Raw genomic sequence first — 27,971 nt, forward strand, 5'->3', positions numbered from 1 at the left:
TACAAATGGTCATATTAAGAGATTTTAAAGATAATATTATTAAGCAGATATCAAATGTTAAATTATGGAGAATGTTTTACATGCCCTTAAGAGGGCAAGGAGGAGGAGATAAGCCCAATTTTTGAGCTGACCTTTTTTTTTTTTTTTTTTAAATAATGTGAGTGTATGAATTTTCTTGTTTTTCTCATTACTGAAGCTTCAGCTCAGTGACACGACACGTCACATCTGTTGGGTACATCAGAGCATAAACCTTTCACTTCCCGTGAACGCGTCAGTGAAATCCTTCATGACAATGTGGCACCGTAAACATCTTTGTTAATTGTCAGACATGTCAGGCTGTCAGGCGTACAGGTGAACGCTCTGAAAAGACACAGTTCAGTTTGTTTGGTTGATCTCAAGGGGCAGTGCCCGCACGGCATTTTAGGTGCATCACAACACAACAAAAGACATATGGCTGCAATTATTTCTAAAAGGACAAATTATACTGTAAGAATGTGTTTCTTACCAGGCTTAGTCAGCCATTCGTTTGCGTCTGACTTCTCTCACTTACATAACTGATATGTTGAGATGAGGATGTAATATAGTGGTCACATGTTGTGTGTACACTGCTAAATTACATTATCCATTTGCCGGGGTTCATATTTAATTTACAACCTTCCAAATGAATAAGCCTACAGCTCGAGTTCTGCTGACTTTCCGCATGCTGCCTTTCTTTTGTGTCTTTTGAGCTCCGTTCACCACTGCAGTCTATTTAAAACATACTGTGCAGAAATGCATATGTATGCGTTCATATGCATAAATGTGTCTCCATACGAGAGTTTGAAGAACGTGTGTGTGCGAGAGAGAGAGATACAGCTGGAGAAACAGACTCATCCCAGCTCCTCCACCAGGTTAAACTGATGGCACCAATAGCTTCAGTAACGTTGCTGTTTCCCTCTATCTGGCTGTATTGATCCTCCTCCTCAGGGCGGCCATTTCAAATTAGCAAATAGATCACAGCACCTGGTGTAGCAATTAATTTAGCCTCAGAGAGTCACTCTGTTCTGTTTGTTGTTGCATGTGGGGATATACTGTAGATAAAGGGACTAATATGGGTTATTACCAGCTGCTTAGAAGAAATTGATTCACATGCTTTGCCAGAGCCCAGGGCATATAAGCGTAACGAGCAAAATCATGCAGCCCAAGATAAATTAATAGTAATGATACCAAGAACCATAGCAAGTGTCATATACACTGAATAGTTATACCACTAACAAGTTAGGGATGAATGATGAACAAAATTAGTGAAATTACTAACATTGTTTATCTCATACCGACCAAAACCAACCGTTTTTACTAAATAGTCTGAATCTAATTCAACAGATAATTTAACCAGATGATTAATCAGTCAACAGTGCAGAAGTTCAGTTTCAAGGGCTGCTATTTACAATATCTTAACAATATATTCTTAGACTCATCATTTAGTCCAAGCAAAGCTTTTTAAAGTGGGCATCCTCAGGGAGCTCCAGACAGTTTCAGGGGAGGCTCAGAGAATCATATTAATCTACTTATTACATTAGTTATCAAAAGCAGATCATGTAGAAAGCCTAAATGTGTATGATTTGGTTGGTTGGTTTTTCCACTTTCACAGAGTCATAAACTAATAAATGTCTTGTCTTTGGAAAGATTTTTTAATGTATTTGTGGGATCCATGCGGTGGGATCCATGCTTTGTTTGAGGAGAAGCTCACAGCCTCAGACTTTGAAAAGAGCAAGAAGCTACTCTAAACAATTTCATAAAACTGTAGAAAAGCCCATAACAATCTTCCAGAGCCCAAGTTTCCATCTTTAATTGGCCTGATCAGACCCAAAAATAGCAAAAATTGGCATTTTTGCTTGAAAAATTACTGAAATTATGAATAAAATAAAATATAAGTTGTTACTGTCAGTATCACCAGAATCATTAAAGGATTACAGTGTTGTTAATTCAGACAAATATCTGAAAAGCACAAGAAAATGATTTAATGATGTATGAAAGAAATTGTTACATTTATATTGAGATAAATGTGACATGTTATTTTGAGACAGACTTTAGATTGTATCAGCAGCCTTGTATTAGTCCAGATGTTCCTGCTTTATCAAAGTATATGTGCAGCCTGGATGGAAGAGAAATCAGGAGTGACATATGAAAAAGGCCAAGAGCTGGACTCAAATGTTTCCTGTAACCCAAGCAAGCCGATGTTGCCGTCTCTAAAGGTTTAAGGTTAAAGTCAATCCCTGGTGCTGTTTGGGTGGAGATAAGAACAAGAGACTGTGTGAGGACTGCAGAGTGGCCTGATGGGACTGCTGTGCTTTGGACCAGAAAGAGAAAGTTTGATAGAGGCATCGCAAGTTAGAACCTAAGAGAGATTAGTACTAATGAGCTGTGACTCGGTTGTGGAGAGAGCGGACTGCTAATGACGCTCTGTTATTCTGCTTCTCACTGTTTTCTCTCTCTCTCTCACACACACAAGCATACATATGTACATTCACATACTCATATGCACATCTATATGCACCAAGGGATTAGGTCTGAGCATCATTAACATCCCTCTGTTCACCGTCGCTCCAGCATGGCTTTTTGTTTTTCTCCTGGTGTCAGTAAAACCGTTATCTGAAAACATTTAAATCGGACAGCTGGAGCTGCAGATACCTGAGGCTGTTTAAGTGAATTTGCCAAAAAAAAGAAAAAAGAAAAAGAAGCAGCCGGATTATAGACATTCCTAAGCCTAAGAAGGCTCTGAAAGCCATGAAAAAGTACAAGGTGTCAGGCAGTAAGCTTTGTAAAGCATGGCTTTGTCCTCTTTCACCTTCAACATCCATACAGGAATGTTTTGCTCCAAATATGATCAATTATTGACGAGAGAAACCAGCATGAAGGAGACTGTCAGGGTGCATTTTTATTATTGCTGCATGATGGGGGAAACCTTGTTTTGAAATGAAATGCCAGTGTGTGTGTGTGTGTATATGAAAGTGAGGGGGGAATGGTAGGTGTTAAAAAGACTGAGGGCGGTACTTAAGTTTGTTGTTGTCATGATTTCCTTCCTGTCCGGTTAAAGTGTTACAGGCGATGAAGCCGGCTAATTTTATTTTCCCTAATGTGCTTCCTTAAATGATAAACCACACACACCCACATATCCTCATATCCTCACATCATCCACCTCCAATCATCTATACCATCACCTGTACCATCTGCTGATGAAGAATTATAATTAAACTAAATGAAGACCTCCAGTCCCTGACTCTTAAATGGGAGTCCCCTGTCATATTGCTGCCTCAACCAGTGTAAAATATAAAGTGCAGAAGAGCTGCTACAGAAGGGATAGAGAAATGTAGCCCTGCAACCAGAGCCTTCCCTGACCAATTTGGTGATTTGGTGCCCTGGGCAACATTTAAGCTGGTTCATCGCAGCCAATTCCATCACCAATGTTCATACAGTCACACAGAAACTGCATGTCTTGGATATGTTCTTTATTTCACAAAAACAAATAAAAGAAACCCCCCACAAAATAATAACAGTATTAAAGAACCTGATGTTGCATCTCTAGGTCTGTCTGAGGTGGAAGGGACAGGAGTGCTTTTGATGCTGCATCGCTGGAAGGTGCTGAGGTGGAGAAGGTGTCTGCAGGTGGCCCAGGATTTGCAGGGATGGGATTAATATATTTCAAAAGTGCATCTGAAGAGAGGAGTATATGTGACCATGGGGTGTTACATTATATTTATAAAGAAACTGCTGCTGGTGAAACCAAGCCAATAATTGCACTTAAGCCTCATTATATCCTTTTAAATTCTACACACAATCAGCGGGAGTAGACTGGGGGCAATTGTAACATCTCAAATTGCACCAATCAGAGACAAGACAGAACCATGAAAGTCATTATGCAGATGGTCTGATGATCCCTCTCTGCCTGCCAGACACAAACTGGTGTCTCTAAATATATCTAAAATGTTGATGAAGGGAGATCCTATTTTATTTGTGTGTGTGTGTGTGTGTAGGGGGGGGGGGATGATTATGTTGCTTATTCATTAGAAATTGTTTTTATATTTACATAATTATGATTAATTATACTGTTTTAGTTCAACTGGAATTAATTGTTCAATGGATATTAAATGTTTTAACTGAATCTATATTCTTGTGAGTTTATTGTGGTCCTTGGTATTTACATGAATGTATTTTGTGTGTTATGTGTGTTGTGGCTGCGCATGGGGGCAGATGTTACATTGGCTTCTAGTATTTCAATCAATATTGTGACTCTAACATTGCTTGTAAACATTTGATGATTAACAAGTAGAACACAGATACAAGTTACTTACATAAGAAACTGCATTCAAATGGTTCAAGAGGTTTTTGAGTCATGATATCAAAACCAAAAAGTCTCCCCTATACCTACCAGGCAAAATAAGGTCCTTTTTTATAGGTTATGCAATATAGTCATGTTATTGTGGGATAATTTTTGTAATATTATTTTGATTCGCCTCATTTCAGGCACCCCTATGGATGGATGTACTATTCGCTTATACTGTTTATGCCACAGGCCGAGTCTGCCTGCAACACTATATTATTAACACAGATTCACAATGTAATGACAGGAAAGAGCAAAGCGGAGGGTGTAAGAGAGGAAGCTGAGTCAGAGAGCAATAAAAGAAGGAGCTGAGAGTTTTGACTACTTACAATATGCATTTACTTGTTCTTCAGTGTTTGAAGGACCACTCTGTGAGCCTGTATAAAATGAGGCTGAATCAAAGATTGATACTTGGAGGAACGGAAAAAAAGTGACAAAAAAAGAAGTACCTGCTCAGACAGTGCAGATGACAGGAAGACAGCAGTGCAGACAGGGTGAAAAACACACTTAGATAATACTCTTTTTGTTCTGTCTCTCTCACTGACTTCCCCCTGTTTATATTTATTTCCCCCCTTATTTCAGTTTTTCACAGACCCGTGTGCCAGCAGCCCCTGTCTCCATGGAAACTGCAGCCGGAGCAATGGTGGGGAGGAGGGGGAACGGGCTTACACCTGTGAGTGTAGTGAAGGCTATGAGGGGGAGAGGTGCGATCAAATCCTATTGGACCTGCCAGCTGCAGACTGGGACCCCGCCACCCCCTCCGCTCCTGAGCTGGCTACTCCCGTCGCCTCCACGACCGCAGCCGCCACTCAGCCACCACAGCCAACCACCATCCCCTCCACTACAACAACAACACCTCCCACCCTGCAGCCATGGCAACCCAAACCTGGGCAGAGGCTGCTGGTGGTGCCATGGGAGGCAGACAGGGTGAGGCAAACTTCCACGATCTCGCGCTGCTGCTACTGCAGACTTCATCTTAAGAATCTATATATATATATATTATGTGTGTATGTGTGTGTCCTCCTTCAGGTGACGGAGGGTCTGCACTGTGTGAGCAGTGAGCTGTGTGAGCTGACATCAGGAACTCTCACACTGTCTCTGGAGGTGCCTGAGGAAACGGCTGTAAAGTAAGAGCACCATTAGAGTACCTTTTGATGACTGTTGTCTGTCTCCTTAAAGGAATACTCCATTAATTACAGCAACTGTAATCAGCCAGAATAAATGGAAACACCTGTGCAGGTGTGCAGGACCCATAAAAGATATTCCTTTGAAAAGTAACACCCAGTGTTTTTGTTTTCATCCATGGGACCAGGTCCTCACCTTACTGCAATGTACAGGATGTGGTTAGTACACTCTGACCCTAAATGTGTAATAGGGTTTAAATTTTCAGCATGAAAAGCTCAGAGACACAGAGCGTTGAGTATACAGTATATATACAGCATACTTTAACTTTTCTTAGAATCTAGCCTTAATTGATAAAAATTTGCCCTGTTTTTCTTAGACACTAATCAACAAGAATAACAATTAAGAATGCTGTTTGCTTTATGCATAATTACCATAAAGAATATGTAGAAATCTTAAAATAGAAGCTGCTTTGCTCAGCATTTTATCTGCATACTTGCCATGCAGCAACTTTTGTAATTGTTTGCAACATTTCACAGAGTTTGGATAGAGTCTTACCACTCAAATATCCTCATGACTGACCTGTGGCTCCTGAAACACTGTGTTACACCAGTCCAGGTGCTTTCCATCTTTTCAGTACATGTTTAATAAGTATATAAATATATAATAACAGTATTACAATAGTTCTGTGAAGAAGGTCAATGAATTATGCAGAAGCTACGGTCAAGGTGAATACTGGTCGTCCTTCATGCCCCTCATTATAGATGGCAGGCACGACTCAGGGCCATGTTCACCATTGCAGACTGGGAGCTGTGAGTTAATCAACTGCCGCTGCTTTGTTTTCATACTGTATAATTACACACGACACCTGAACACAGACGCAGATGCAGGCGGTGAAGGACACTTTACATACAAACACACACGCACCACTTAGAAATGAAACACTGATCCAAAAGTGACATCGATTTAGAGATGCTGATAATAATGTAATAAAGCTCTTGAATCGCAAAGAGGCTGCAGAGAGTGAGTGAGAGAGTGGTTGTCATACCTCTGCTGTGTGTTTGCGAAAGAATTACAGATAGACTACAATATTATGTCGTAATATTAACAACACTGATGCTGAGTATTACTCCTGAGTATCTCTTGTCTTAATAACTTAATTGATTTGAAATTAATTTAGTAATAACAACCATTCACTGAGCCCCACCCCCACTTTGTATATGCCTGTGGAGCTTTCAGTCCTCACACGGCCTGTATGCAGTTTAGAAAAATAATGGTGACAGATTTATCACTCAGACTTGTTAGTTAATTTTGAAACAAAGGGTCTTTAGTTTTAGTCACAGGTAAACTAAAGCAAGCTTCTCATTTCTCGCTGATGATTGTTGATTTAACATGAATTTAAGGTAGCTATAGCTAATGTTATAGTTAGAAAAGTTAATTAAGTTCAAAGTGTTTCTTAATCTGCAGAAAACAACCAAAATCTCAAATGACACATTTCAGCTTGAAAGGAACGGCAGCTCCTCAGTAATATGAGCTCCTCATGTTGTCCCGCAGGCTGAGCCCAGACACCCTGCAAAGGAAAACTCATTTCAGCTGCGAGTAGCGTGTCCACAATTTTATTATTTCAGTCACTGCTCACAGCTTCACCTTCAGACTTATACGGCTTCCTTTTTTCAGTGAGATTTTGGGACAACCATCACGTCAGTCCACCTGTGACGTTTCAACTTTCCCTGACTCATGAACATGACCCAAAATATATTCCATTTATGTACTGAACTCTGCTCTCTCTATTTTCTTCTGATGGCATTTTATCTCTGCCAAAAGTGGGTCGCATATTTTTTGTAACATGGGAATGATTATTTGAAATGTGGGTGTGAGGTTAGAAGGATACTTAGAAACATTTTACTGGTGGGAGGCTTCAGTCCTGGTTGACAGATTTCACTTTGCTGCTATTTCTTTTTTTCACGAGGACTCGTAGTGTGATGATCCAGCTTGGCTCGGCTCTGGTCTTTGCTGTCTCCATAGCAAGCTGGCAGCTGTTGGAGCTCAGTGTCTCTGGCAGGAAACACGCCATGAGTTGATCTACTCAGATGTTTACTGATGGCGTTATGAGCCTCCTCAATGTCCTCCTATGGGCAGCCTCAACCACAACAGGCCTGCCGTTAGATAATCGATCCTCTTGGTTCATGTTGTCCATGGTTTTACTGGAAGTGAGAGGTGAAGTAAACCAAAATACCATTTGCATTGTCAGAAATGTTGACTCTAGATAAATGATTTGTCCCTTTTGATGGTTGTTATGAACATATACCTGAGTCAGGCATATATTCTGAAAATGTAGATGTTATTAGCTTCAGCCTTATCAAAGTTTTCTTGGTAATAGGTATGGTTTCCTTGTGTGTGTCCAGTATTAGTTATATTAGAGGTACACTACTGTGCAAAAGTTTTAGGCACTTTAGAGTTTAGATTCTTATCCATTATGCATTATGAGATGCTGAAATCCACAGAGGAACTGTGGAAAGTTCTCCAAGATGCAGAAACAACCTTGAAAACAAACGTGTGTGCAGGTGTACTGAGGAGGGGTGGTGCTGTTTTGAATGCAACGTGTGCTCACACCAGATATTGATTTGATTTGGATGTCTTCTGTTTACATAAGAAGTTAATTGATGGATAAAAAACATAATTTTTTGAAAGGATGCCTACTTTACTTTTCAGTGCCTAAAACTTATTATTTTATTGTTGATGTACTGTTTATATCAAGTATTTACCACCATAAATTTAACACCATAAACATCCATTTGACAACATGAGGATTAGAACTGGAAGAAAGCTCATGCAGTGTCCAAACTTTAAAGGGTTCATCCTCTGGAGAGCATAAATGCCATTAAATGCTGATTCTGTGTGTCTGATCACTTCCTCATGGCAGGATGTGGTTGTCTCTCCAGAATCTGTTCATGTCTGCATGAAACCTTCCAACAGCAATAAAAAATGAAAACAATTTGATTGTAAAAAGTACAATTTAACAGATATCATACCTTAATGCATCACATTTGAGTATCAAAGTATCAGTTGTGGTACTGAAATGACCACACACTCTTCTCTTCTCATTTGGTCCGTTTTGATCTTTCTCTCTTTTGTACAAACTGTCTTAGGTCATGATGAATTATAGCACCTGACCACAATGACTGTATTTCACAATTATGTTCATGAGGGTCACAGTGTCTCCACAGAAACATCACAATTCCCACTGAGTCAGATCACTGGCAGCTATTACTCACTGGACCTGGCCATGATGCCAGGGTGGGGTAACAAACAGGAAGATTGTCCTCCGGTCATCAGTCCTGGGTTCAAACATGGGACAAAGTGTCCTGACTGTCAGCATCTCTACTGCTGTGCTGCTAATGAGCACCTTGTGTGGCAGAGTGTAGAGCCATGTCTTATTAAATAAGGATTAGCAGAAGTTGTGAAATTCACATAGAGTAATAATTAATTTATCTTATCTTGAAAGTCGATTTTGTTGACGTTTTAATGCTGTTTAAGATGTCTGACAAGAATCAAGAATCAAGTGCTCACTGGGAGTATAAAATAATACCCAAAGAACAATATACAATATGTGGATTGTGTTCCTAATATTTTGTGGATCAAAAAGTATTTCTTGGTAACATCTACTGCAATCCATTATGTGTAGAGCTTTATCTACTGAATGAGTCCACAGCAATCAGATTTCCCTTCTTGTAGCCCGCTTCTCTTGACTTGTCTCTCTCCTTCAACCAGGGTGGTGGTAAATGCCAGTGGAGCCCCAGTGCTGTGGCGTGTGAATGAGGAGGGCTTCCTCCGTTCTTCCATTTTGAATGGCACAACAGTGTGGTTCCTGCAGGCCCTTGATGGACTTGTGGTGCCAGACCACTCGCTGCCCCTGGGACAGAACTATTTCCTCAGTAAGTCATCTCAGATCTTAATAAAATATATGAAACACTATCAAAGACCTGTTTTCATATCACCTCTGTTTTATCATACAGTCAAAAAATGGGTGACATAAAATAAAGCTTATTAGCTAAAACTCAAATATACACTCATACAGTAGAGCTGTTGGCATGGAAACTGTTATCAATTACAGCTTTGCTCTTGCTGCTATAGAAGGAAACCCAGTACGAAAGCAGCAGGAAGGTGATTCATGCTGTGGCGAAGCTAACAAAAAGTAAAGTGACAAAAACTAACTGAAATAACTGAACTGATACATTTGCTTTAAACTTTTACCTTGTTTTGGAGAGACAAGGTTTTCATGAAAATAAGCTTAATCTCAATGTCACTACCAAACCACCCTATTAGCATATGTTAGCATGCTAATTAAAATGGTGAACATGCTAAACACCAGCATTGTAGGCTCTTCTAGTTAACTGATGCATGTAGTTAGTCCATGTTATAGCACACTGTAACTCATCAAAATGCAACAAAAGCAACTTTTCAAGTTTTTATTGGATTAATATGTTTTTGTAGCTTTTGGAACTTAATGTAACAACTTACATGCTAAAAAAACTGTGTAGATTATTTAAAATGTGATTAAAATCATAAAAACTGATGTCACAGACCACCATAACCAACATAATGACCACTTGAGAGGTAAAATGATGAATATTCACCTGAGTGCACAGAAACACAGATGAATTATTTGTCATATGAAGTGTGTTTTAATCAATCCGTTCCTCTCTTTATCAAAATAAGTTACAGTTTAGGGGGAAATGCTTCATTTTAATTATACTATGATTATCTCTAGTTTTTATCATTTAATTTAGATTTAGTTCCACTTCTCATGGTTCAACTAACAACTACGGAGAAGCTAAAACATTTTTGAAATACCTCGAAAGAGCTCATTTACAAGCGAGCCAAAAACATTTGAAGATTAATGAATTTGAATAAATTGTATTTACAGTGTTTATTCCTGACATGTCATTGGGGAGAAATGCTTAATATTTGCATATAGATTCAGAATATCATATTTGCATATTGAAAGAAAAAACAACAGATATTTATGCTGATATTCCATCTGTGCTTCACTACCGCACACACACCCAGACGTGGATTTTTATGAAAGAGTATTCACACGGTTGTGCCAAAATTGTGGCGTGAGCTACAGCTGGTCCTGGAGGGGGACAACTCTTTGACTGAAGGACTGGCTGACCTCTGTGTGTGCTCGACATGCCTGATGCTGTTTCACTGCTGACCTTGACATGTCTTGATGCTGCCTGACATGTCTGCTAACTCTGTGGCAGCACAGCCTGAGAGAGAGAGAGAGAGAGGGAGGGAGAGAGAGGGAGAGAGAGTGGGGGGGTGACATTGGGGAGGTAAATCAGAGGGGAGGAAGGATAATGGAGGGTGAGAAAGAGTCAGATAAGGAGTGAAAGTGAAAAAGACGGGGAAAGAAGGCAGGGTAAGACAGAAAGGGATTAGAGAAAAAGACAGAGGGACAGGGGATACAGAAGGGGGTTAGAGTGAAGGTCAAATTGCTAAAGATGAAGACGCACTGTGGTTTTGTGCAGCATTCGGGCTAGATACTAAATGAATAATGTTCACACTGACTGACTCATATTTTTACACGTTAATTGAAGTGTGTAGCATGTAGGCCTGAAGGTGTGTGACCTTGCGCAGACACTTGCGTGCTGCGAAACCCTGTGTAGCATCAGTAAGGAGGGAGGAGCAGTGACATTGCATTTCTTTCTTTTGCACGTCATCGTGTCTGATTGTTTCATGCTTTCACGATCGAGCATTTAAAGGAACAGTGACTGTGCAGGTCTGGTGTACGATGTGATTGGGTTGACAATCATTCGGTCATTTGGATGCCGCCGATTGGCTGAGGGGCTTGCATTGTCTGCACCTCATCATCGGTGTGCTTGCAGCTCATTGGCTAGCATCAGACTCTAAAAAATGGCTGTTAATATTCACTATGAGGCTATTTTTATCCCAGTGCCTGTGTGGCTGTCAGCTTTGATTGAGGATAATAAGAAATGTTCTGAACTTAGAGAGAGACAAGACGGAGGGGAACGCAGGCTATTGTGGTCATGATGAGGAGCTGCCTGCATCAGTTCTTCTCTTAAATGTTTAAGCCACAGGGGAGTTTATAGTTGTGTGTAGTTAAAGGGGTTATAAAATGATTTTTTTTTTGATAATGTAAACTGTTCTCTGAGGTCTCCAAATAGGGTATGTAACTTTGGTTTTTTTCATTTTTATGTTGTGTGTCACTAAACAGTGACACTGTCACTCAACAGATTTTATTATAATGGCACATTACACTTTATTTAACTTATATTTTATCTCAGGTATATAAATGTATTTCTAGATTGTTTATTGTGTGTTGAAAGTTTTATGAAACAGAATAGCAATAGTTTATACTGCATGTACATTATAAAAGTTTTTGGGTGAAAAATAAAGGAATGTGATACTTAAAGAATGACGACTTGGTCTTCACTGGTTTGGCTCTGTATCATCTCTTCCTGCCTCTGCACTTTGAAGGGAGGGTCTCCAGCAGATGTGGTGGATTGTGTTCAGTCACCATTTTCATTGTAATGTAGAGCAGCCAGGTAGAGGCCTGTACAGTAAAGAGAAAATCAAACATAAGTAAGTAACTGCATAAACTGTACAGATGTTCATAATATCTAAGTAACCACAGTTTAATTTACCTGCACAGCATTGTTTTTAGGAGCAAAGTGAAGGATGACACTGTGGAAAGCTCCACAGATGAAGTCTGGTGGTGGGGACTGATTCCCAAACTAGTAATGACAGTATTTGTATGCTAACCTGCTGTTAGTGTTAGCCAGTGCTAAACGGCAAAGGAAACACACAGAACTTTATTTTAAAATTCTTACATCTCCCTTACTGCAGGTTTGCCACAGACAGCTGGCACTGATCCCTCTGTCAGGAAAGGTTTGGTAGCCAGTCCTGAGGTGTACTGACCCAGGCTGGTGAAGCAGACCCACAGGTTCAGGTTCAGGTTTTTACCAAACTGTAGCTGGGACATTGCCATCAAAATAAACAGTCCAGTCAGCTCTTCTGTCTGAGGCTGGGGGATGATTGAGTGATTGCCATTTTTCTTCTCGATTTTAGTGTTTCCCTCTTTGTTTTCTCGCGGCTCTCGGTCCTTACTTGCCAGTCCAGAAAGTGGGCTGGACCGCCTGTTGTATGCAAATTTTGAGAGTGTAAAATGAAGACTTAACTCAGCCTAGCTGGGACTGGGACGTTTTACAGCAGCCTTTGCTGTGGGATTTGCACATGAAGGAGGCAGCAATGGGATTTGAGGTGCACAATATGTCCATTGTGCATACTGAACTGTCCTTATTCCAAATCGCCATGGTTAATACAGTTTTACATTCTATAACCCTTTAAAAATGGCAGCAAATTGTAGTTTTCAGGTAAGGAACTTACAAATTGACAACCATAGTACATTTTAAAATACTGTTTTAACAAATTACTCATATTATATTTCTTCTCCTTTCTTAATTTTGAGACATTAGATGACGTATTTAATAATAGCTATCAAGGTGGGGAATATATTTAGAATAAAACGCTGCTGCATTAGTAAAAATGCTACATGAATTGTCCATAAGCACCTCATCTCTTCTGTGGCAGGTGTGTTGCGTGTGGGCGCCCCCACAGTCCCTGAGGTCACACTGCGTCTCAACCTGACAGTGAAGGCCAGCAGCTGTGTGGAGCCCGGCAGCAGCTTCAGTGACCCTCAGTGCTCCGGCAAAGGCAAATGTATAACACAGCCCTCTGAGGTAAGAAATCCACGATATGAGACACTCAAAACTCAAGATGTTTCTTTCATATCAAGATGACATTTCAGCCTTATTAGAAGAAGCTGAGCTGAAAGGCGAAGGAGTAAAATGCTGCTGTATCAGTTTATAGTAGAATAGGAAATTTCATAAAGCTAACAGCCCTCAGAAATCTGGAGAATCACCCAAATATCTGTATAGATCAATGTTATTCAGTCAGGTGTGTTACTAGTTTATTAGTATTGGTTGAAATAAGTTGAATAACTATATCTCTCACTCAACAACCTTATAACACAATAATAATGCAACAGCAAAGTAAGCAAAAACAGGGTTATTGCTGTAACATTCTCACTGGAGATGCATCATTGCACACAGTGGTGTAAACTCCCTTTGATAATAAGTGGAAACATGTCTCTATGAGCTTCACTTAGCAGAGAACAGAGCAGAGCAGAGCAGACAACAACACAACAAAAGCTACGATAGAACAAAATTACACATCACAATGCCCCAAATTACAGCAGTGCTACATGACCAAATAAGCCTTATTTAAATGCTTGTCATCTGCTGCTTGTCAAAAAATGCATTTGGATCAGCTTGTTTCTAATTTAGCACTTGAAGAGACAGATGACACTGCAGAGAAAGTCCAAGGAACCACTTGAGACCCATTGGTCCCCTTTGTATCCGCACTTTGAACTAGCAGTGGGTGAGCGGGTAAAGAGAGAAGTATTGTAAACCTTTTCATGCTTTTTCTGTCTTTTCCCAGTTTCTCATTATCATTCCCGTCACTATATCAGAAAATCACTCTGTGTAACTGCTGCTGCGGTTACTGAAACATTTTATCTCATTATTTCTGTTTCACAAGTTTTTCTTCCTGTGATATTTATTTCCCAATGTTTCACCTTTCAGGTTCATTGATTTCAAAAATTACATGTGTGTGTGTGTATGTGTTTTTGTTTTTGTAGAGCACTTTCTTTTGCGAGTGTGAGGATGGCTACACAGGAATCTTTTGTGAGGAATTCGACGCCTGCCACCACCGACCTTGTCGCAACAACGGCACATGCACTGATGTGAGACAGGGGGGTGAAGGACGCAATTTCACATGCACCTGCCCACCAGGTCTGTTCATGTGGGCTCATCTGTGCACTGTACCTTTCTTCATGCTCTCTCAAGCCCCTGTGTGTGTTGATTTCAGGGTTGTGCACATTTATGTAAGACTTCATGGAGACACACTGGAGAGTCACTGACTGTTTGTCCTAGAGCTTTGCAAATGTAAAGACAAAGACACCTTTGATAAAATCACCAAATTATAACAAAAGAGTGTGTTGAACCTTTGATCTTGTCAGATTTATTTGGGGACAGGGACTTGAAGTGAAGGCCTCTGTTATGAAGGTAAATGCCAGAGGTGACCACTGGTTGCACATCACTTCTCATTAGGGAATTGTGCTAACAAGGCCTGCGTAAGTAGCTAATGAGAAAAACGACAATAAACAGCAATGTCAAATATAACTTGGTGGCTGAAATGTGCATTTTAAAGACAATACTTAATTATTTACATGCTGCAAATCTGCATTTCTGTATTTCTTTATTAGTGTCACAATAAGCCACTGTGGTTGCTGCATGTGGTTCAAAGAAAGTATAATTGTAACATTGACAGTTGACAACCAATTACATGCAACAATAAGCCATATATTTTTTCATAACTAACATAATCAATCAAACATGTTAAATGCAAAATAAAACAAAATGTTTTATATCTTTGGATGCTACATTGTGTTAGTAATGGTGCTTAGTTTTACAGCTCTATAATTACTATTCTCTACTGTTGGATTTGTTCTGGGTTGCAACAATACAATACAATACATAAATACTGCATGGACATTATCTCTGGACTATTAAATCAGGGGCCTGTGCTGCAGTTGAGTTTTTCACAATTTTAGCTTTTAGCTGCGTTTGGCTGTATGTAATCAATGTAAGAAATCAAGTTGCTTTATTGTCTGTGTTTCTCAGGTTATGAAGGGGAACGCTGCCAGTTGCTGGTTGACCACTGCCTGTCTGAGCCCTGCAAGAATGGAGCTACCTGCTTCAGCAGCCTGGCTGGGCCGAGGTGCTACTGTCCCGAAGGTAAATAAACAGTCACTGCACACTGGAACTAAAGCGTGTCAGAAGGAATGAGTGCCAAAAATACATGGCTTGTATGTGTTAAATATAGAACAGTGTGCGCAGTATTTCAGGCATTTGTTTTGAAACACAAAGTAAATTTTTATTCAACAGATACACACACCTGGGTTGCATTTGCACGTCTGCCAAAAAAAAAACTTCAACAGCTCATGAAGTTTGTGTCTTTGTGAAAAAAGAAAAAAAAACTACTGTGCTATAGTGAGGGTGTTTTCATCTGTCTGATTCCAGTTAATATGCACTGTCTGCTGCGTGTTTAACAGTATCTGTGCCACTGAATTGCTTAATTTAAACCTTCCTCCTCTATTCTAATTAGTCTTCATAGCCTCAGCGACCTGCATCAGCCTCTCTGGGGTAATCTGTGACTGCAAAATCTCTGCTGATCTTGTTGAGCAATTCTCAACAAGAGCATGCTCGTTTGCCATTAATGTACACCGTGTATCAACAGTAGTGCTAACAGAGTGTGTATGACCACACAGATACATGCACACACCGACAAAATACAAAGAAAACATTGGGTAACGATGGACCTCACTACATAAAGAAACAACAGATGGATGTAAAACCTGGCAGGAGGGCTGTTCCATTGTTCCAGGTGCAACTCCCAGTAGTCAGTCGGTCTCGATATGGAAGAGGCCTTGCTCACACCACAACACCTGACTTTATTGTTAATCTGCTACTTCTAAAAAAAACAAGGTTTCCACAGACGAAAGGAATTTATAATCCACTGCTTATATGTGTGTCTGTTTTCACAGAAACAGTGGTAAGGGTGACTATGAGAACTGTGGCAGCACCTCTTAATTAGTGTGAAGGAGATTTTGTCTAAGGAGGGCTTTTGAAATTTTCATGAGCTTATTAGTTAGTTCTGTGTCTAACAGAAGTTCGACTTTTGGACAAATTACCTCTCGCTTTGTTTATCTAGTAGCTGCAGGGTAAATCAATCTGTAACACCCCATCAATTTTTCTGTTTAATGAATAATTAATCAGTTTGTTAAGTACTAGAACATGTCATACTTTGCAATAAGACAATCAGTAGTACCACATGCTATTAAGCCACTCAACATACCACCGATAAACATTCATACCAGTTATGGTTCATGAAAACAAAGAACCACATAAAAAAAGCAACTTTAATTGTTATTGTCAATTGATTAAGTAAGTTTAGACAGTAATTTAATTCCATATTGCAGCAGCTGCTGTGGTTTGTTTGAATTTGTTTTCTTGTTAGGAATAAAAATAATTAGCATGAGCCAGGATATCTCTAGTAACTGGTCAGCAAAAAGAAAAGCTCCACTCATTTGTCACAAACTGTCTCAGAGTCTGTGCCAAAAAAGTGAATCACACAGGAATAAACTTTCTAAAATGACATGTATTGTTTAAGGTAAAATAACAAAATAATGTCAGCTGTACTGTTTGGATGAGTGTAGTGTACAAACAAAACTCAAAACCCTAACCCACATAGCTAGTGGAGACCAGGGAGGAAGAGAAAGCGGTCGAAGAGGAAACCACTTAAATAGGCTAGTTAATAGTAGGTAGTTTCCTAATGTCCTCGCCAGCTCTGCCTATTGGTTCCTGAGCCAGGAAGCGAAACCAATCACACAAGCAGAAGGCAGAGTGATAGACGGACGTCACAATATATACAGACCTGCCAACCCTGGAAGAATTTTGTGAGTACCACTTTGGTGACCTACTTGCGCCAGATGTGAATCACTGCTGTTTGCACAGTGAATAATTGTACATAATTACATATATTACATGTTGTGTACTTAATTTAGACTACACAGTGCCGCACGCGCACACGCACACGCACACACACTCACACACACACTCACACTCCCTTCACTTCTCTCCTTCAATATATCGTGGTGACATTTCCTTTCTTCCTCTCCTCACTTATTAGTGTCTTCAGTGAGAAGCTGGCCTGGTTGTGTACATGTGACCAGAGGCGATGGGTAATTTAGGTTAGAGAAGGCTAAGCCATTCCTAAATGTACTGCTGGCTAATGTGCAGCCTGCACGGCATTCTGGTAAAGTTAGAATAATGTAAACACATGTGTCAGCAGTTTGGCAGTTGAAAAGACACCAATGCGCTATGTAGCCCCGAAGTTAGCGACAACCTGTTAGCTACGCTGTTAGCTAACATTAGCGCTATTGAATCACAAGCAATCGTGATTAGAACGCCTGTTTTGTCAGTCAAATGTATATCAAACCTGTGAGTGCTGGAGTTCATTTCATTCAAAAAAAATTAAGGCTTTACAGTCAATGTAATTTTACAAGCAAGTTGGCATACAGGCTTTACTGATTTGGGAGGCTTCCTGCAGCAACTTCTAGGTGCACACAGTGTGCTATGACTGACATTTAAAGCTATTGTCATTAGTCATTTTTTTTAAAATTATTGGTAGAGAGCTTATTGGTAGGAGAACAAATGATCATGCCAGCTTAACATCTCTGTCATCATCTGTCTTGGCTCTGTGTAAGAAAAAAGCCTCTTTTTGTGTACTTTAAAGTAACAACTTGCACCACCAGCGTACTTTAATGTCAAAATGCTTGACTGCTATGGAAAATGTGTACAGGTTGGCAGGCCTGTATATAAATTGGCTTTTACCTCTCTCTCTCTCTCTTTGTTAGTACAGAGACATACAGTACCAGTCAAAAGTTTGGACACACTTTCTCATTGATGTGAATGGGAAAATGTGTCCAAACTTTTCACTAGTACTGTACAATAATCCTGCTCATACAGTCACCTTATGGGGACTCACCTCCCTTTTGGCAGAGAGGCCAGTTGACCATTAAACATTTTGGTTAAGATTTGTGTTTTGGTTAAAAGACAGACATTATGGGATTGACATTATTTTATTTTCTACTCTAAAATGAACTAAATTGAAATGAAAAAAAACAAACAAACCATAAAAGATTAAGATAAGCATTCACTTGAGTGCTTGTAGAGCTTATAGTTTGGACATTTCTTCAGGGAATAAATATGTGTGTTAGGGAGAGAAACACAGATATGTAGCAAGATGTGTATCCTCACTGATACTGATGAATATATCAGAGGAGGATGTTTTAGATGTCTCTTTGGATACACAACCTCTGGGGAGAGCAGATACTTTTCATGCAGAATTATGTTTTTAACTTGATAGATAGTGCACTATGATAGAAATGCTTCCTCTCGTAACAAACAAGGGTTTCATTAACCCCCCAAGTCCAAGATGCCTTTGCTGTGTAAAACTTTCAGCATGTACAACAGGGAGCGATAACAAGAGGAGGAGAAGAAGAAAAGAGAATTGATAATACATAAGAAATGAGACCTTGTGTTCTTCTGCCTGCATCCATTTCCCTCAGGACTGAGTCCGTGTCTCTGTGTTGGAGCAGAAGTGACAAGTTCTTTTCTGCTTTTTTGTTTCTTTGGGGAGGGAACATTATAAAAATGCGATACAGTAAGTGATGATTGGGACTTAATTTATACAGTAGTGTCCTCTGTAGGCAAATGAATTAAAACAAACTCAAACGGCCAAATGAGCATACACAGAGGACAGATAAGCATTTCTGCTTGTTACTTAGTGCTTAACCAGTATTCCCCTCACACCCACATACATCATTTCCAATCTTTTCCTACATAGTTCCTTCACAGGTAATAGATAAAATGATGAATGGCATGACAACTATAGCAGCTGTCACCAGGGATGTATCAACTCTGCGATCACCAGGCCAACGTTTAGAACAAAAGCTGCATTTTTATTTGTTTCATTTCAAAGCAGTGGTATTCAAATAGATTCACCCTGCAGAGAGGGAGGTGATGTTTTTATTCGTGTTTTTTTTCACTCTCAGCAGCATATTTAGAAAACTGACAGATTTTCAGATAGACTTGGGCTGGTGAGATATAGACTTGAATTTAGCAGTTCATTCATACTAACATCAATTTGGCCTGTGGGGTTTAACATCCTACCAAAAAATAATTTAAAGGTGACATATCATGCACATTTCGAGATCTATATTTATATTCTGGGGCTCCACTGGAATACCTTTGCATGATTTACAGTCAGAAATCTCCTTATTTATCGTATACTGGCTCTTTCTACAGCCCCTCAGTTCAGCGTCTGTCTGAAACAAGCCGTTTTAGCTCCTGTCTCTTTAAGGCCCCCCTCCAGATGAGTCCACTCTTCTCTGATTGGTTGGCTTCTGGAAACTGTGACTTGGCATGCCACACTGTAGTTGGATTTCAACTCTTTTTCTTGGGTCTTTTCTCCAAATAGAAACTGCGTATAGAAAAACATGCGTATATGTTTGAGCCCGAGTCTGATCTGAAATATGTGGAAAAACCTGTGGAACAAACTAAGCAATGAAGGCTATGGAACGGACAGCCATTTGTGGACATGCACAATCTGACGTCATCACAAGAAGGAAGTAGAAGTAACATTTCCAATGAAGAATTCAGAGCTGCCTGAAGCCCTGGCTTTTGACTTTCAGGGAGCATTTTTACATACGTTCACCTCAGGTTTTGGAACGTTGACCATGATTAACATCGGCCATCCAACATCCCTTTAATGTGAGCCGATAAAAATGAACAACTTAACTGTATTCAAGCCGTGGACAGGAGACGTGTGATCATTTGATCATCTTCAACACAAATAATCAAAAGTTGATTATAATCCAGGGCTATCTTGATCTGGATATTTATTACATAAAAGAGAATAAATACATAATAGCTTTCATCGATTGTACTAATGGTAAATTCTTGTGTACCATCTTAAGTACTTCACATGATAGATTTCTGATGTTATTTCAATCAGAAATCTGTGCATGGTTACAGGGTTGATTTACCATAACAGAACATTAAAAGCATACAAACATTATCTCCAGGCAACCAGCTGTACTATACAATGTACTGTATTTATGGAGGTCGCCACTCTGACTCATGTCTAGTGTTCACTCTCACACAGTTCAAGATAGAGTGATAAATTCAAACCTGTATAAATACCATTAATAATATGAATTTTATGGATGTGCTCAAGTAAATTTTGCTCTCTGACTCTTCAACAGAGACTCACATTAACTTCCTTTCACTTATTTTCCCCTCTCTGTATCTATCTCACACACACTGACAGGAGAGAAAGTGTGACTGTCAGTACCATGACTGCCTCCAGTCAAAACTAGCAGGGTGGGGGAGTGAGCGGGCCAGCTAAATTTAAACTGTGAACTCCTTTTAGTGTTGGCAGGTTTGAATGCCGGCAGCAGGACTGAACAGACTCCTCTATGTCAGCCATGTCTTAATGTGTGCATCTTTAGTGAGACAGATAAATAAACAAAAAAATGAGAAAGGCAGAGTGGGAAATTGAACTCAAGATGTGGAGATGTGTAAGAAAAAAAGTTCTCACACAGTGCAGAAGCTAAACAGCAGGAGATTAAACCATGACAGAACAAATACAATTAAATTTATGCAAGAGCTTGTGTAAGTGTGTGCGTGGGCTAGCATCTGTGTGTTTGCAAGCTTATACGAATAAGAGAGAAAAAAGGCAAAAATGGAGCAGATATGAGGGAGGCGGAGGAGAAAAAATGGGAAAGGATGAAACAGAACGAGGCAGTGGACAGAAAGAGAGAAAGAGAGCGTTGGGTGAACATTTTGCCTGACTGCTGCAGATTACTCCCATCTCTCTGCTGCTGAATGATAAATGTCCTCCTCACACAAGTGAAATAAAGTCTTGCAGATCAATGGATGCTTTGGAGAGACCTCTTCATTAGCTCAATGGAGTGTGCAGTCAGCGCAGGGATTTACTAGGGTGTTACTGTAAATCAGAAGACCTACACACACACACACACACACACACACACACACACACACACACACACACACACACACACACACACACACACACACACACACACACACACACACACACACTCACTCACTCACTCACACTACAATATATCACACTACCACACCGTATGTGCATGTACACACTGAACACAGCAGTCTTCCTCAGGCAGTTCTCATGGGAGGTGAAGACAGAGGAGGAGAAGGGGTGAAGAGGAGCAGGAGGAAGTTATTTTTAGAGGAGGATAGGGGAAAGAAGCGGAGGCTCACAAGCTAATGAGAAGAGGTGGAGGAGAAACAGATTCAACGCACAACGAGTCACCCACAAAAGAAAAATGGAGTGTGTGAGGAGGCAGAAAACAGACACACATGAACAGATAAACAGACTTTATTAGAAAGAATAACAGAGATACACACAAGCACAAGCCTTCACTTGGATTCTCTTTCTATCTAACAATGAGGAGGAAGGGCTAACAGAGAGAACATTCAAATTTGTTTAGGTGGTAATTTTGGGTGTTAGATGATGACGGTATATAGTCTATTTTTTAATCGTTAGTGTGACTCTTCCAACAACTGCTGCTAGAAAAAACACTTCATTGACAAGGCTTAAAAGAATTGCTTGACTCAGAGGAAGGGTTGCAGTTATTTGCTTTTTTGCCGAAAGTTAAATGAAAGGATCTATCATTCAGATGTCTGTGTTTGTTAGTGGAGCTACAGCCAAGAAGCAATTAGCTTAGCTTAGCATCAAGACTGGAACCAGGAAGAAAGAGCTCGCCAGACTCCATCCACCAATATCATGTTATCTTGTGGTTTAATGGGGAGTTAGGTGCCATATTTCTTGTCAATCAGAAGTGGTGAGCTGACAGCTAAATTGGTGTTCCTCAAAAAATATTTACAGATGTTCCTCCTAAAACCACAGATATTGTCATTTTTATGGTTCTTTTGTTAATAAAAGTTGAAATATATGCAGTTTATTTTGTGAGTTTTAAAGGTGTTGGGAGATGTATTTTAAAACTTTGGAGAAATCCAGGCTAGCTTGAATTCAGTGTTAATCACTAAGCTAATCTTAGCACCATACTAAACATTACAGACATGATGTTGGCAGGAATGCGAAACAGTGAGCCCAAAATGTCAACGTAGTTGCCTTTGTAAACCAATTATTATTATATTGTGTTTGTGGATGGAAATCAAGTCAGATTATGTCAAAGTACTTAATTTAAAAAATTGCATTGAAAAGACATTGAGTCTAAAATATTAAAGGCTAATTTTGTGACCAGGATTCAAGCTTGTTTAATGCAAATATAACTACGTTGTTTACCTTACATAAGATATTTTTTGCTTCTTTATCTTTCTGCTTCAACAAAAAACATCTAATGTCATCCTGTGGTTGCTTCCTACACTTGTAATCACCTGCGCTGCACAGTTTAGAATCTGTGTGGAATAAATTACAGATGTTTGTGTAGGCTGCATATTTTTAGTCCTTAGTGCTGTGTCATGAGATTAAATAAAGATACCCACACTTAAAGTAGCATGTGTAATTGTGATAGCAATTTCCAAAATGCTCAGCGCATCCTTCAGATAACACAAACACATGATTTTGGCCGCCCTCGGATGGCTGTACAGATTTAATCCTCTGTGACGGAAGGTACTCATAGATTCTAAAAGCAGCTGTGGGTGACATCATTGGTAGGAATCATGTAATGAAGCACATACAGTGCCTTAAAGACATTAAAAATGGTATCTTGATTTGTTGTTAAATGTTTATAATAGATATATTAAAACGAAAGACATAACTTACCATATATTCATATGTACAGGTCTCTAAACCCATGAAAAATGTTGAAGTTGAAAAAGTTTATTTGCATTAAGAGGTAATTTCAGTGGGCAGAAGTGTAAGCACTGTCTCTTTCCTAATATCCATTTAGGAAAGAGACTGCTCTTGGATATCACATCTTGCACTGCGCCACCTGATTTGCATTACACCCCCACCCCAAAACTTGAGAAAAAGTTCACTTGACTTGTGCCTGACAGAACTGGCACAACAACAAGTAGAAGATAAGAATACTTGTACATTTCACTTGTGGTTTTGTGACAAGATTATTAGTGACAAAGTTAATGATACATTTACAATATCTTAAAATGTCTTTCTAGTATTAGGCACACATGGTGTCGTAGTTATCGATTATAGATCAGAAGACTGGTGGAAGCGATATGACATTTTCATAATTTCCTGTCTCTACCCCTCGCTGTCCTCCCATCTCTCACTCACCTTCTCTCTCTAATACCTCTTGCAGGATTCCAGGGTGCTACATGTGAGCAGAAGGTGGATCCGTGTGCCTCCAGCCCCTGTCACAATAACGGGACGTGCTACGCACAGGGTCCCGGCCCCATGGGTTTTGGCTGTAGCTGCACCGCAGGCTTCACCGGCCCTACATGTGCCCAGCTGGTGGACTTCTGTGCCCTGAACCCCTGTGCCCACGGGGTGTGCCGCAGCGTGGGCAACAGCTACAGGTGTCTGTGTGTCCCAGGTGAGCATCACTGTCAGACATCTCAGTGACTGACACTTTTTGTAAAGGGTCTGGTTGCCCACTAACGTCACAGCGCTGATGAGCGACAGCTCACCTCATTGTTTATTGAACATTAGCTAAGTAATGAAAAGAGAATTTGTTAGATAATCTTGAAAATTGAATTATTTGTCACAGTGCAGGCCTGTGCCCACTAGAGAGTAATGACCACAGATGACTAGACACGCTAGCCGTTGGTTTGGAGGTTTGACACTTTGGGTGAGTTGTTCAGTCATCTGTGGTCTGGGATACCAGGGTTGAAGACCTGATGAGGGAACCCTCCTTCACAACACTATGAATCATCAGAAATTAACTACAATTTTTTTCAAAAATTCAGCTTGTGTGTGTTTGTGCTGCAGGCACATTTTCTTCTCTTCCTTCCATTTTTCTCTTTGCCCCTTATCTCCACTCTAAATCTGGTGTTATCACATAAAGGTTTGCGATAAGTAAAAGGACAGTGACTTGCAGTACTGGCTCAGACTCAGTACTCAGAGTAGCAGTAAATATGATGAGCTGTTTTTAGATGGGGTGATCGTGACACTGATGCTGAGGCTTCAGTGATGAGATCAATTGACTGGAATGATGACTTATCATTACCCATTGTCTTGCAATTATCTTGCTGGGATGGGGAGACAGATGACTTTCCCAGTGGCCCATAAACATAACTTGACACTACTGCTCCTCCTGCTCTCTGTTTATGCCATCTGTCAGTCAAGTGAACAAGCTGGTTATCATCTTGATCTCTTATTTCATGTTGTCATTGATCTTCTTGTAACAGGAGCCTCTACAGCTGCTTCTTACTATAGCAATATGGATGTAACCACAGGGATATTAAGACATTTAATTCATTTTTAGATAAAAATGTTTGGAGGTCTTGTGAACATATTTGAATAAAGATGGGCTATCTATGCAGGACACATGAATTGCTACGCAGCTTTACTTTCAATCGTGGATTTAGCTTTTGAAAGATGTCTCTAACATGTATTACTATTCACATATTTTTTCATGTTTATCTGGAGGTTTGAATGATTTTCAGTTTTCTTGTCATGTGCTATTCTTTCATTTCATTTTTTTCCCTTCTTCATTCTTGTCCTTTTTGTCCTTGCTTGTCTTTATCTTCCTGCTGTTTACCTCACCTCATTTCTCTGTCATCCTTTGTTGTCTGGTTGCCATGGTGAACCAGTTACCTTGCATGTGTGTGTGTGTGTGTGTGTGTGTGTGTGTGTGTATGTGTGTGTGTGTGTGGCTCCGATCTATTGTCTGTGACTGTGACTATATGATGGTTGAGCAGATGCTACCATCCAATAAAATCTCTCAGCTCAGACAGCCCTGTCTAATGGGATTGGTGAAACTGGTAATTCATAATTAGCATCACAGACATTACAGCGAACACACACGTGCATACCACAAATACACACACACACACACACACACACACACACACACACACACACACACACACACACACACACACACACACACACACACACACACACACACACACACACACCAAATTTGACCTTTCACCACCTCATCAAAACACCAGCTGGTGTCTAAGGTACGAGGATGTGTGTCTGCTGTGTATGAAAGTTTGTATCTCTGTTTCTGCATGTGCGTTCACAGGAATACAGTAGCTTGTGTGCTTGTCAGTCTGTGGTATAAGTGTGTGGATGTGTGTAGGGGTTGTGTAAATGCCTGCTGGCTGTCTGAAAGAAGGCTGCTGGGGAGCTGATATGTAGAAGGAGCCGTCCTCCAGCTTCTTGTAATCCAGCTCACACGAGAGGCTGCCAGCCCACCATCCAGCCCACAGAAAGCAGACAGAGTCTTGGAAAAGCAATTGACATTTCACTGGCATTTCACAGAGATGGCCCTTGAGGCTCTAACTAGGCTCCTCATTAATTCCCCCTCTTTCCTTCCCCAAACACACATTAGCTGTGGCCCAGTCAGGGTTTTCGTTAAAACTTAGTAAGCACTGGGACCCAATTGAGAAATTCAGTCAAAGTGGGAGCAGAGCTAATGAAAACAGATTGTACACACTAGTCATGTGGGGACTCAAGAGACTCTGGTCCTTTGCTTCCTCGTTCGTAGGTGGTGGAATATTTCTAAGAAGTAGCGATTCACATGAGAGTGTCTCACAGTACCACACAATACTGCTATTTGTCACCCTCATTACTGCTGATTTAAATACACAGTAGGACCAAATTTGTATCATGTTAATACACATCCAGACAAACATACACTTTTAGTCTTTACCTGTGTGTCTGTCCCACACCCTATGGTGGTAAAACAGACACATTAGCCATATTGTCTTTTACATACTGTACATTAGATTACATTTTGCATTTGTCTTTTAAGCTGACAGGTATTGAACAGACACAGGAGAGGGACCTGATTTTTTTTTTGTCATGCACTGACCGTGTTTTCAGATGATTCGGTCTCATTCTGCCTCAGCCCACAGCTGCCATCCTATGGAAATACAGGGCACTGCATGTCATTTGACCTGATGCCGAATGGCTTTGATGGCAAAATCCTGGGCTTATAATATATTCAACATTATTGGACAATTTAATATTTAATTGATATATCTATAAGTTAGTGCTGTTGCAATGTTTCAAAGCAGTGATGGCTTCAAAGATGTGAAGTTGTCTTGTACTTCTGGGTCTGAAATTTCAACAATTCTTCAAAATGGATCAGTGGTGGGTGTTACGTTACTGCAAGAAACACAAAAGAGTTGGACCTCTACAGTGCAGTTGCAATAACAGTGAATGAGGAAAGCACTTAACACGACACACTGCTCATTAGTGCCCTGCAGACAAATGTTATAGTTGCACTGGGATGTTCCCTGGTGTGAATTGTGAATAACAAAACTGATTAGACAAGTATGTAATTTGCGTTAAGCTCTGAGAGCTTTATGAGTGACCAGCCAGGATGTTTAGAGGAGATTTCTAAATCAGGTGGTGGCTGAAGTGCTTATACAAGGAACTCCTCTTCACAAAGCTTAAAAATACTGCTGCTGCAGTAGTAATACTGCTTGCCACTAGTATGTCACATCCATATATATGCAAACTTTCCTTCTGTTTCTTACACATTAACAGATACACAAACATATGCAGAAAGAGTTTTGAATATTTTGTGAGCAAATGGTGTCAACACACCAAATCACATCCGAGATGTAAATTTGAGAATTGTGAATCAGTGTGCATGAAAATAATGATAATGCTACACTGACTCACTCAGAATTAGGGTTAAGGTTGACTTATGAAAAATGTATGTGATATCAACTGAGGTTAACTATAAAGTGTTTATAGCTTTATCCTCCACTGCTCATCTACAGTAAATTTATTTGAAAATGTTCAACTAACGGTAACAATGACTAACTGCTGATCACAACTAAAAAGCATCAATTTCAAAACCTTTTCCTAGATAAATGAAGGTAAAACACATACTTTGAGCGTGTATCAGTGTTGCAGAAAAACAACTTAAAAAAAAAAAGTTTAATGATTCTAACATTTATATATACTGTGTGTATTTGTGTGTCCCATTAAGGCTACCATGGCTTGTACTGTGAGGAGGAGTACAATGAATGTCTGTCTGCACCCTGCCAGAACTACGCCACCTGTAGGGATCTCATCAATGCCTATGAGTGTGTCTGCACACCACAGTTTGAAGGTAGGCATGGCATGTGTTTATTTTTAGATATGGGCACATATATCTCTGAATAAACTTTGCTTTCCTCATAGACTGTCTGCATGTTATGATTTCACAGGACAAAATGTGCAACAAGACATATTAACACTAGGTATGTTTGTGTGTGTGTGTGTGTGTGTGTGTGTGTGTGTGTGTGTGTGTGTGTGTGTGTGTGTGTGTGTGTGTGTGTGTGTGTGTGTGTGTGCAGGCAGACACTGTGAAATCTACAAGGACCCATGTCTGAAGATGCACTGCCAAAATGGAGGCCGCTGTGAGAGTGCAGGACTCAATGTTTCCTGTGCCTGCTCCCCTGGATACCTGGGTGAGCACTCGTACTGTATATTTGCCTGAATACAAGCAGGCAAGCCATTATTTAGTGCCATTTTCATGGCTGGTGACAAACCTGAACACAAAGGACCAACAACTGCATTAAGCATTATGTTTTCCACTAAGAAATACAAAGAATAAGATCAGAATTACCCTTCCCAT

General features: G+C 40.0%; 1 protein-coding gene across 1 annotated transcript in view; it reads left to right on the forward strand.

Moving 5' to 3' along the window:
* dner (delta/notch-like EGF repeat containing) overlaps nucleotides 1-27,971 on the forward strand; it is a 67,475-nt gene that overhangs the window by 37,955 nt on the left and 1,549 nt on the right. The window contains exons 2-10 of the mRNA XM_062419909.1: nucleotides 4,943-5,287; nucleotides 5,390-5,487; nucleotides 9,254-9,417; nucleotides 13,100-13,248; nucleotides 14,208-14,361; nucleotides 15,253-15,366; nucleotides 23,526-23,759; nucleotides 27,342-27,464; nucleotides 27,691-27,804. Of these exons, the coding sequence (XP_062275893.1) occupies nucleotides 4,943-5,287; nucleotides 5,390-5,487; nucleotides 9,254-9,417; nucleotides 13,100-13,248; nucleotides 14,208-14,361; nucleotides 15,253-15,366; nucleotides 23,526-23,759; nucleotides 27,342-27,464; nucleotides 27,691-27,804 (1,495 nt within the window). The remainder of the gene's footprint in view (nucleotides 1-4,942; nucleotides 5,288-5,389; nucleotides 5,488-9,253; nucleotides 9,418-13,099; nucleotides 13,249-14,207; nucleotides 14,362-15,252; nucleotides 15,367-23,525; nucleotides 23,760-27,341; nucleotides 27,465-27,690; nucleotides 27,805-27,971) is intronic.

Source organism: Scomber scombrus, chromosome 5, assembly GCF_963691925.1.
Source record: "Scomber scombrus chromosome 5, fScoSco1.1, whole genome shotgun sequence".
NCBI classification, from domain to species: Eukaryota; Metazoa; Chordata; class Actinopteri; order Scombriformes; family Scombridae; genus Scomber; species Scomber scombrus.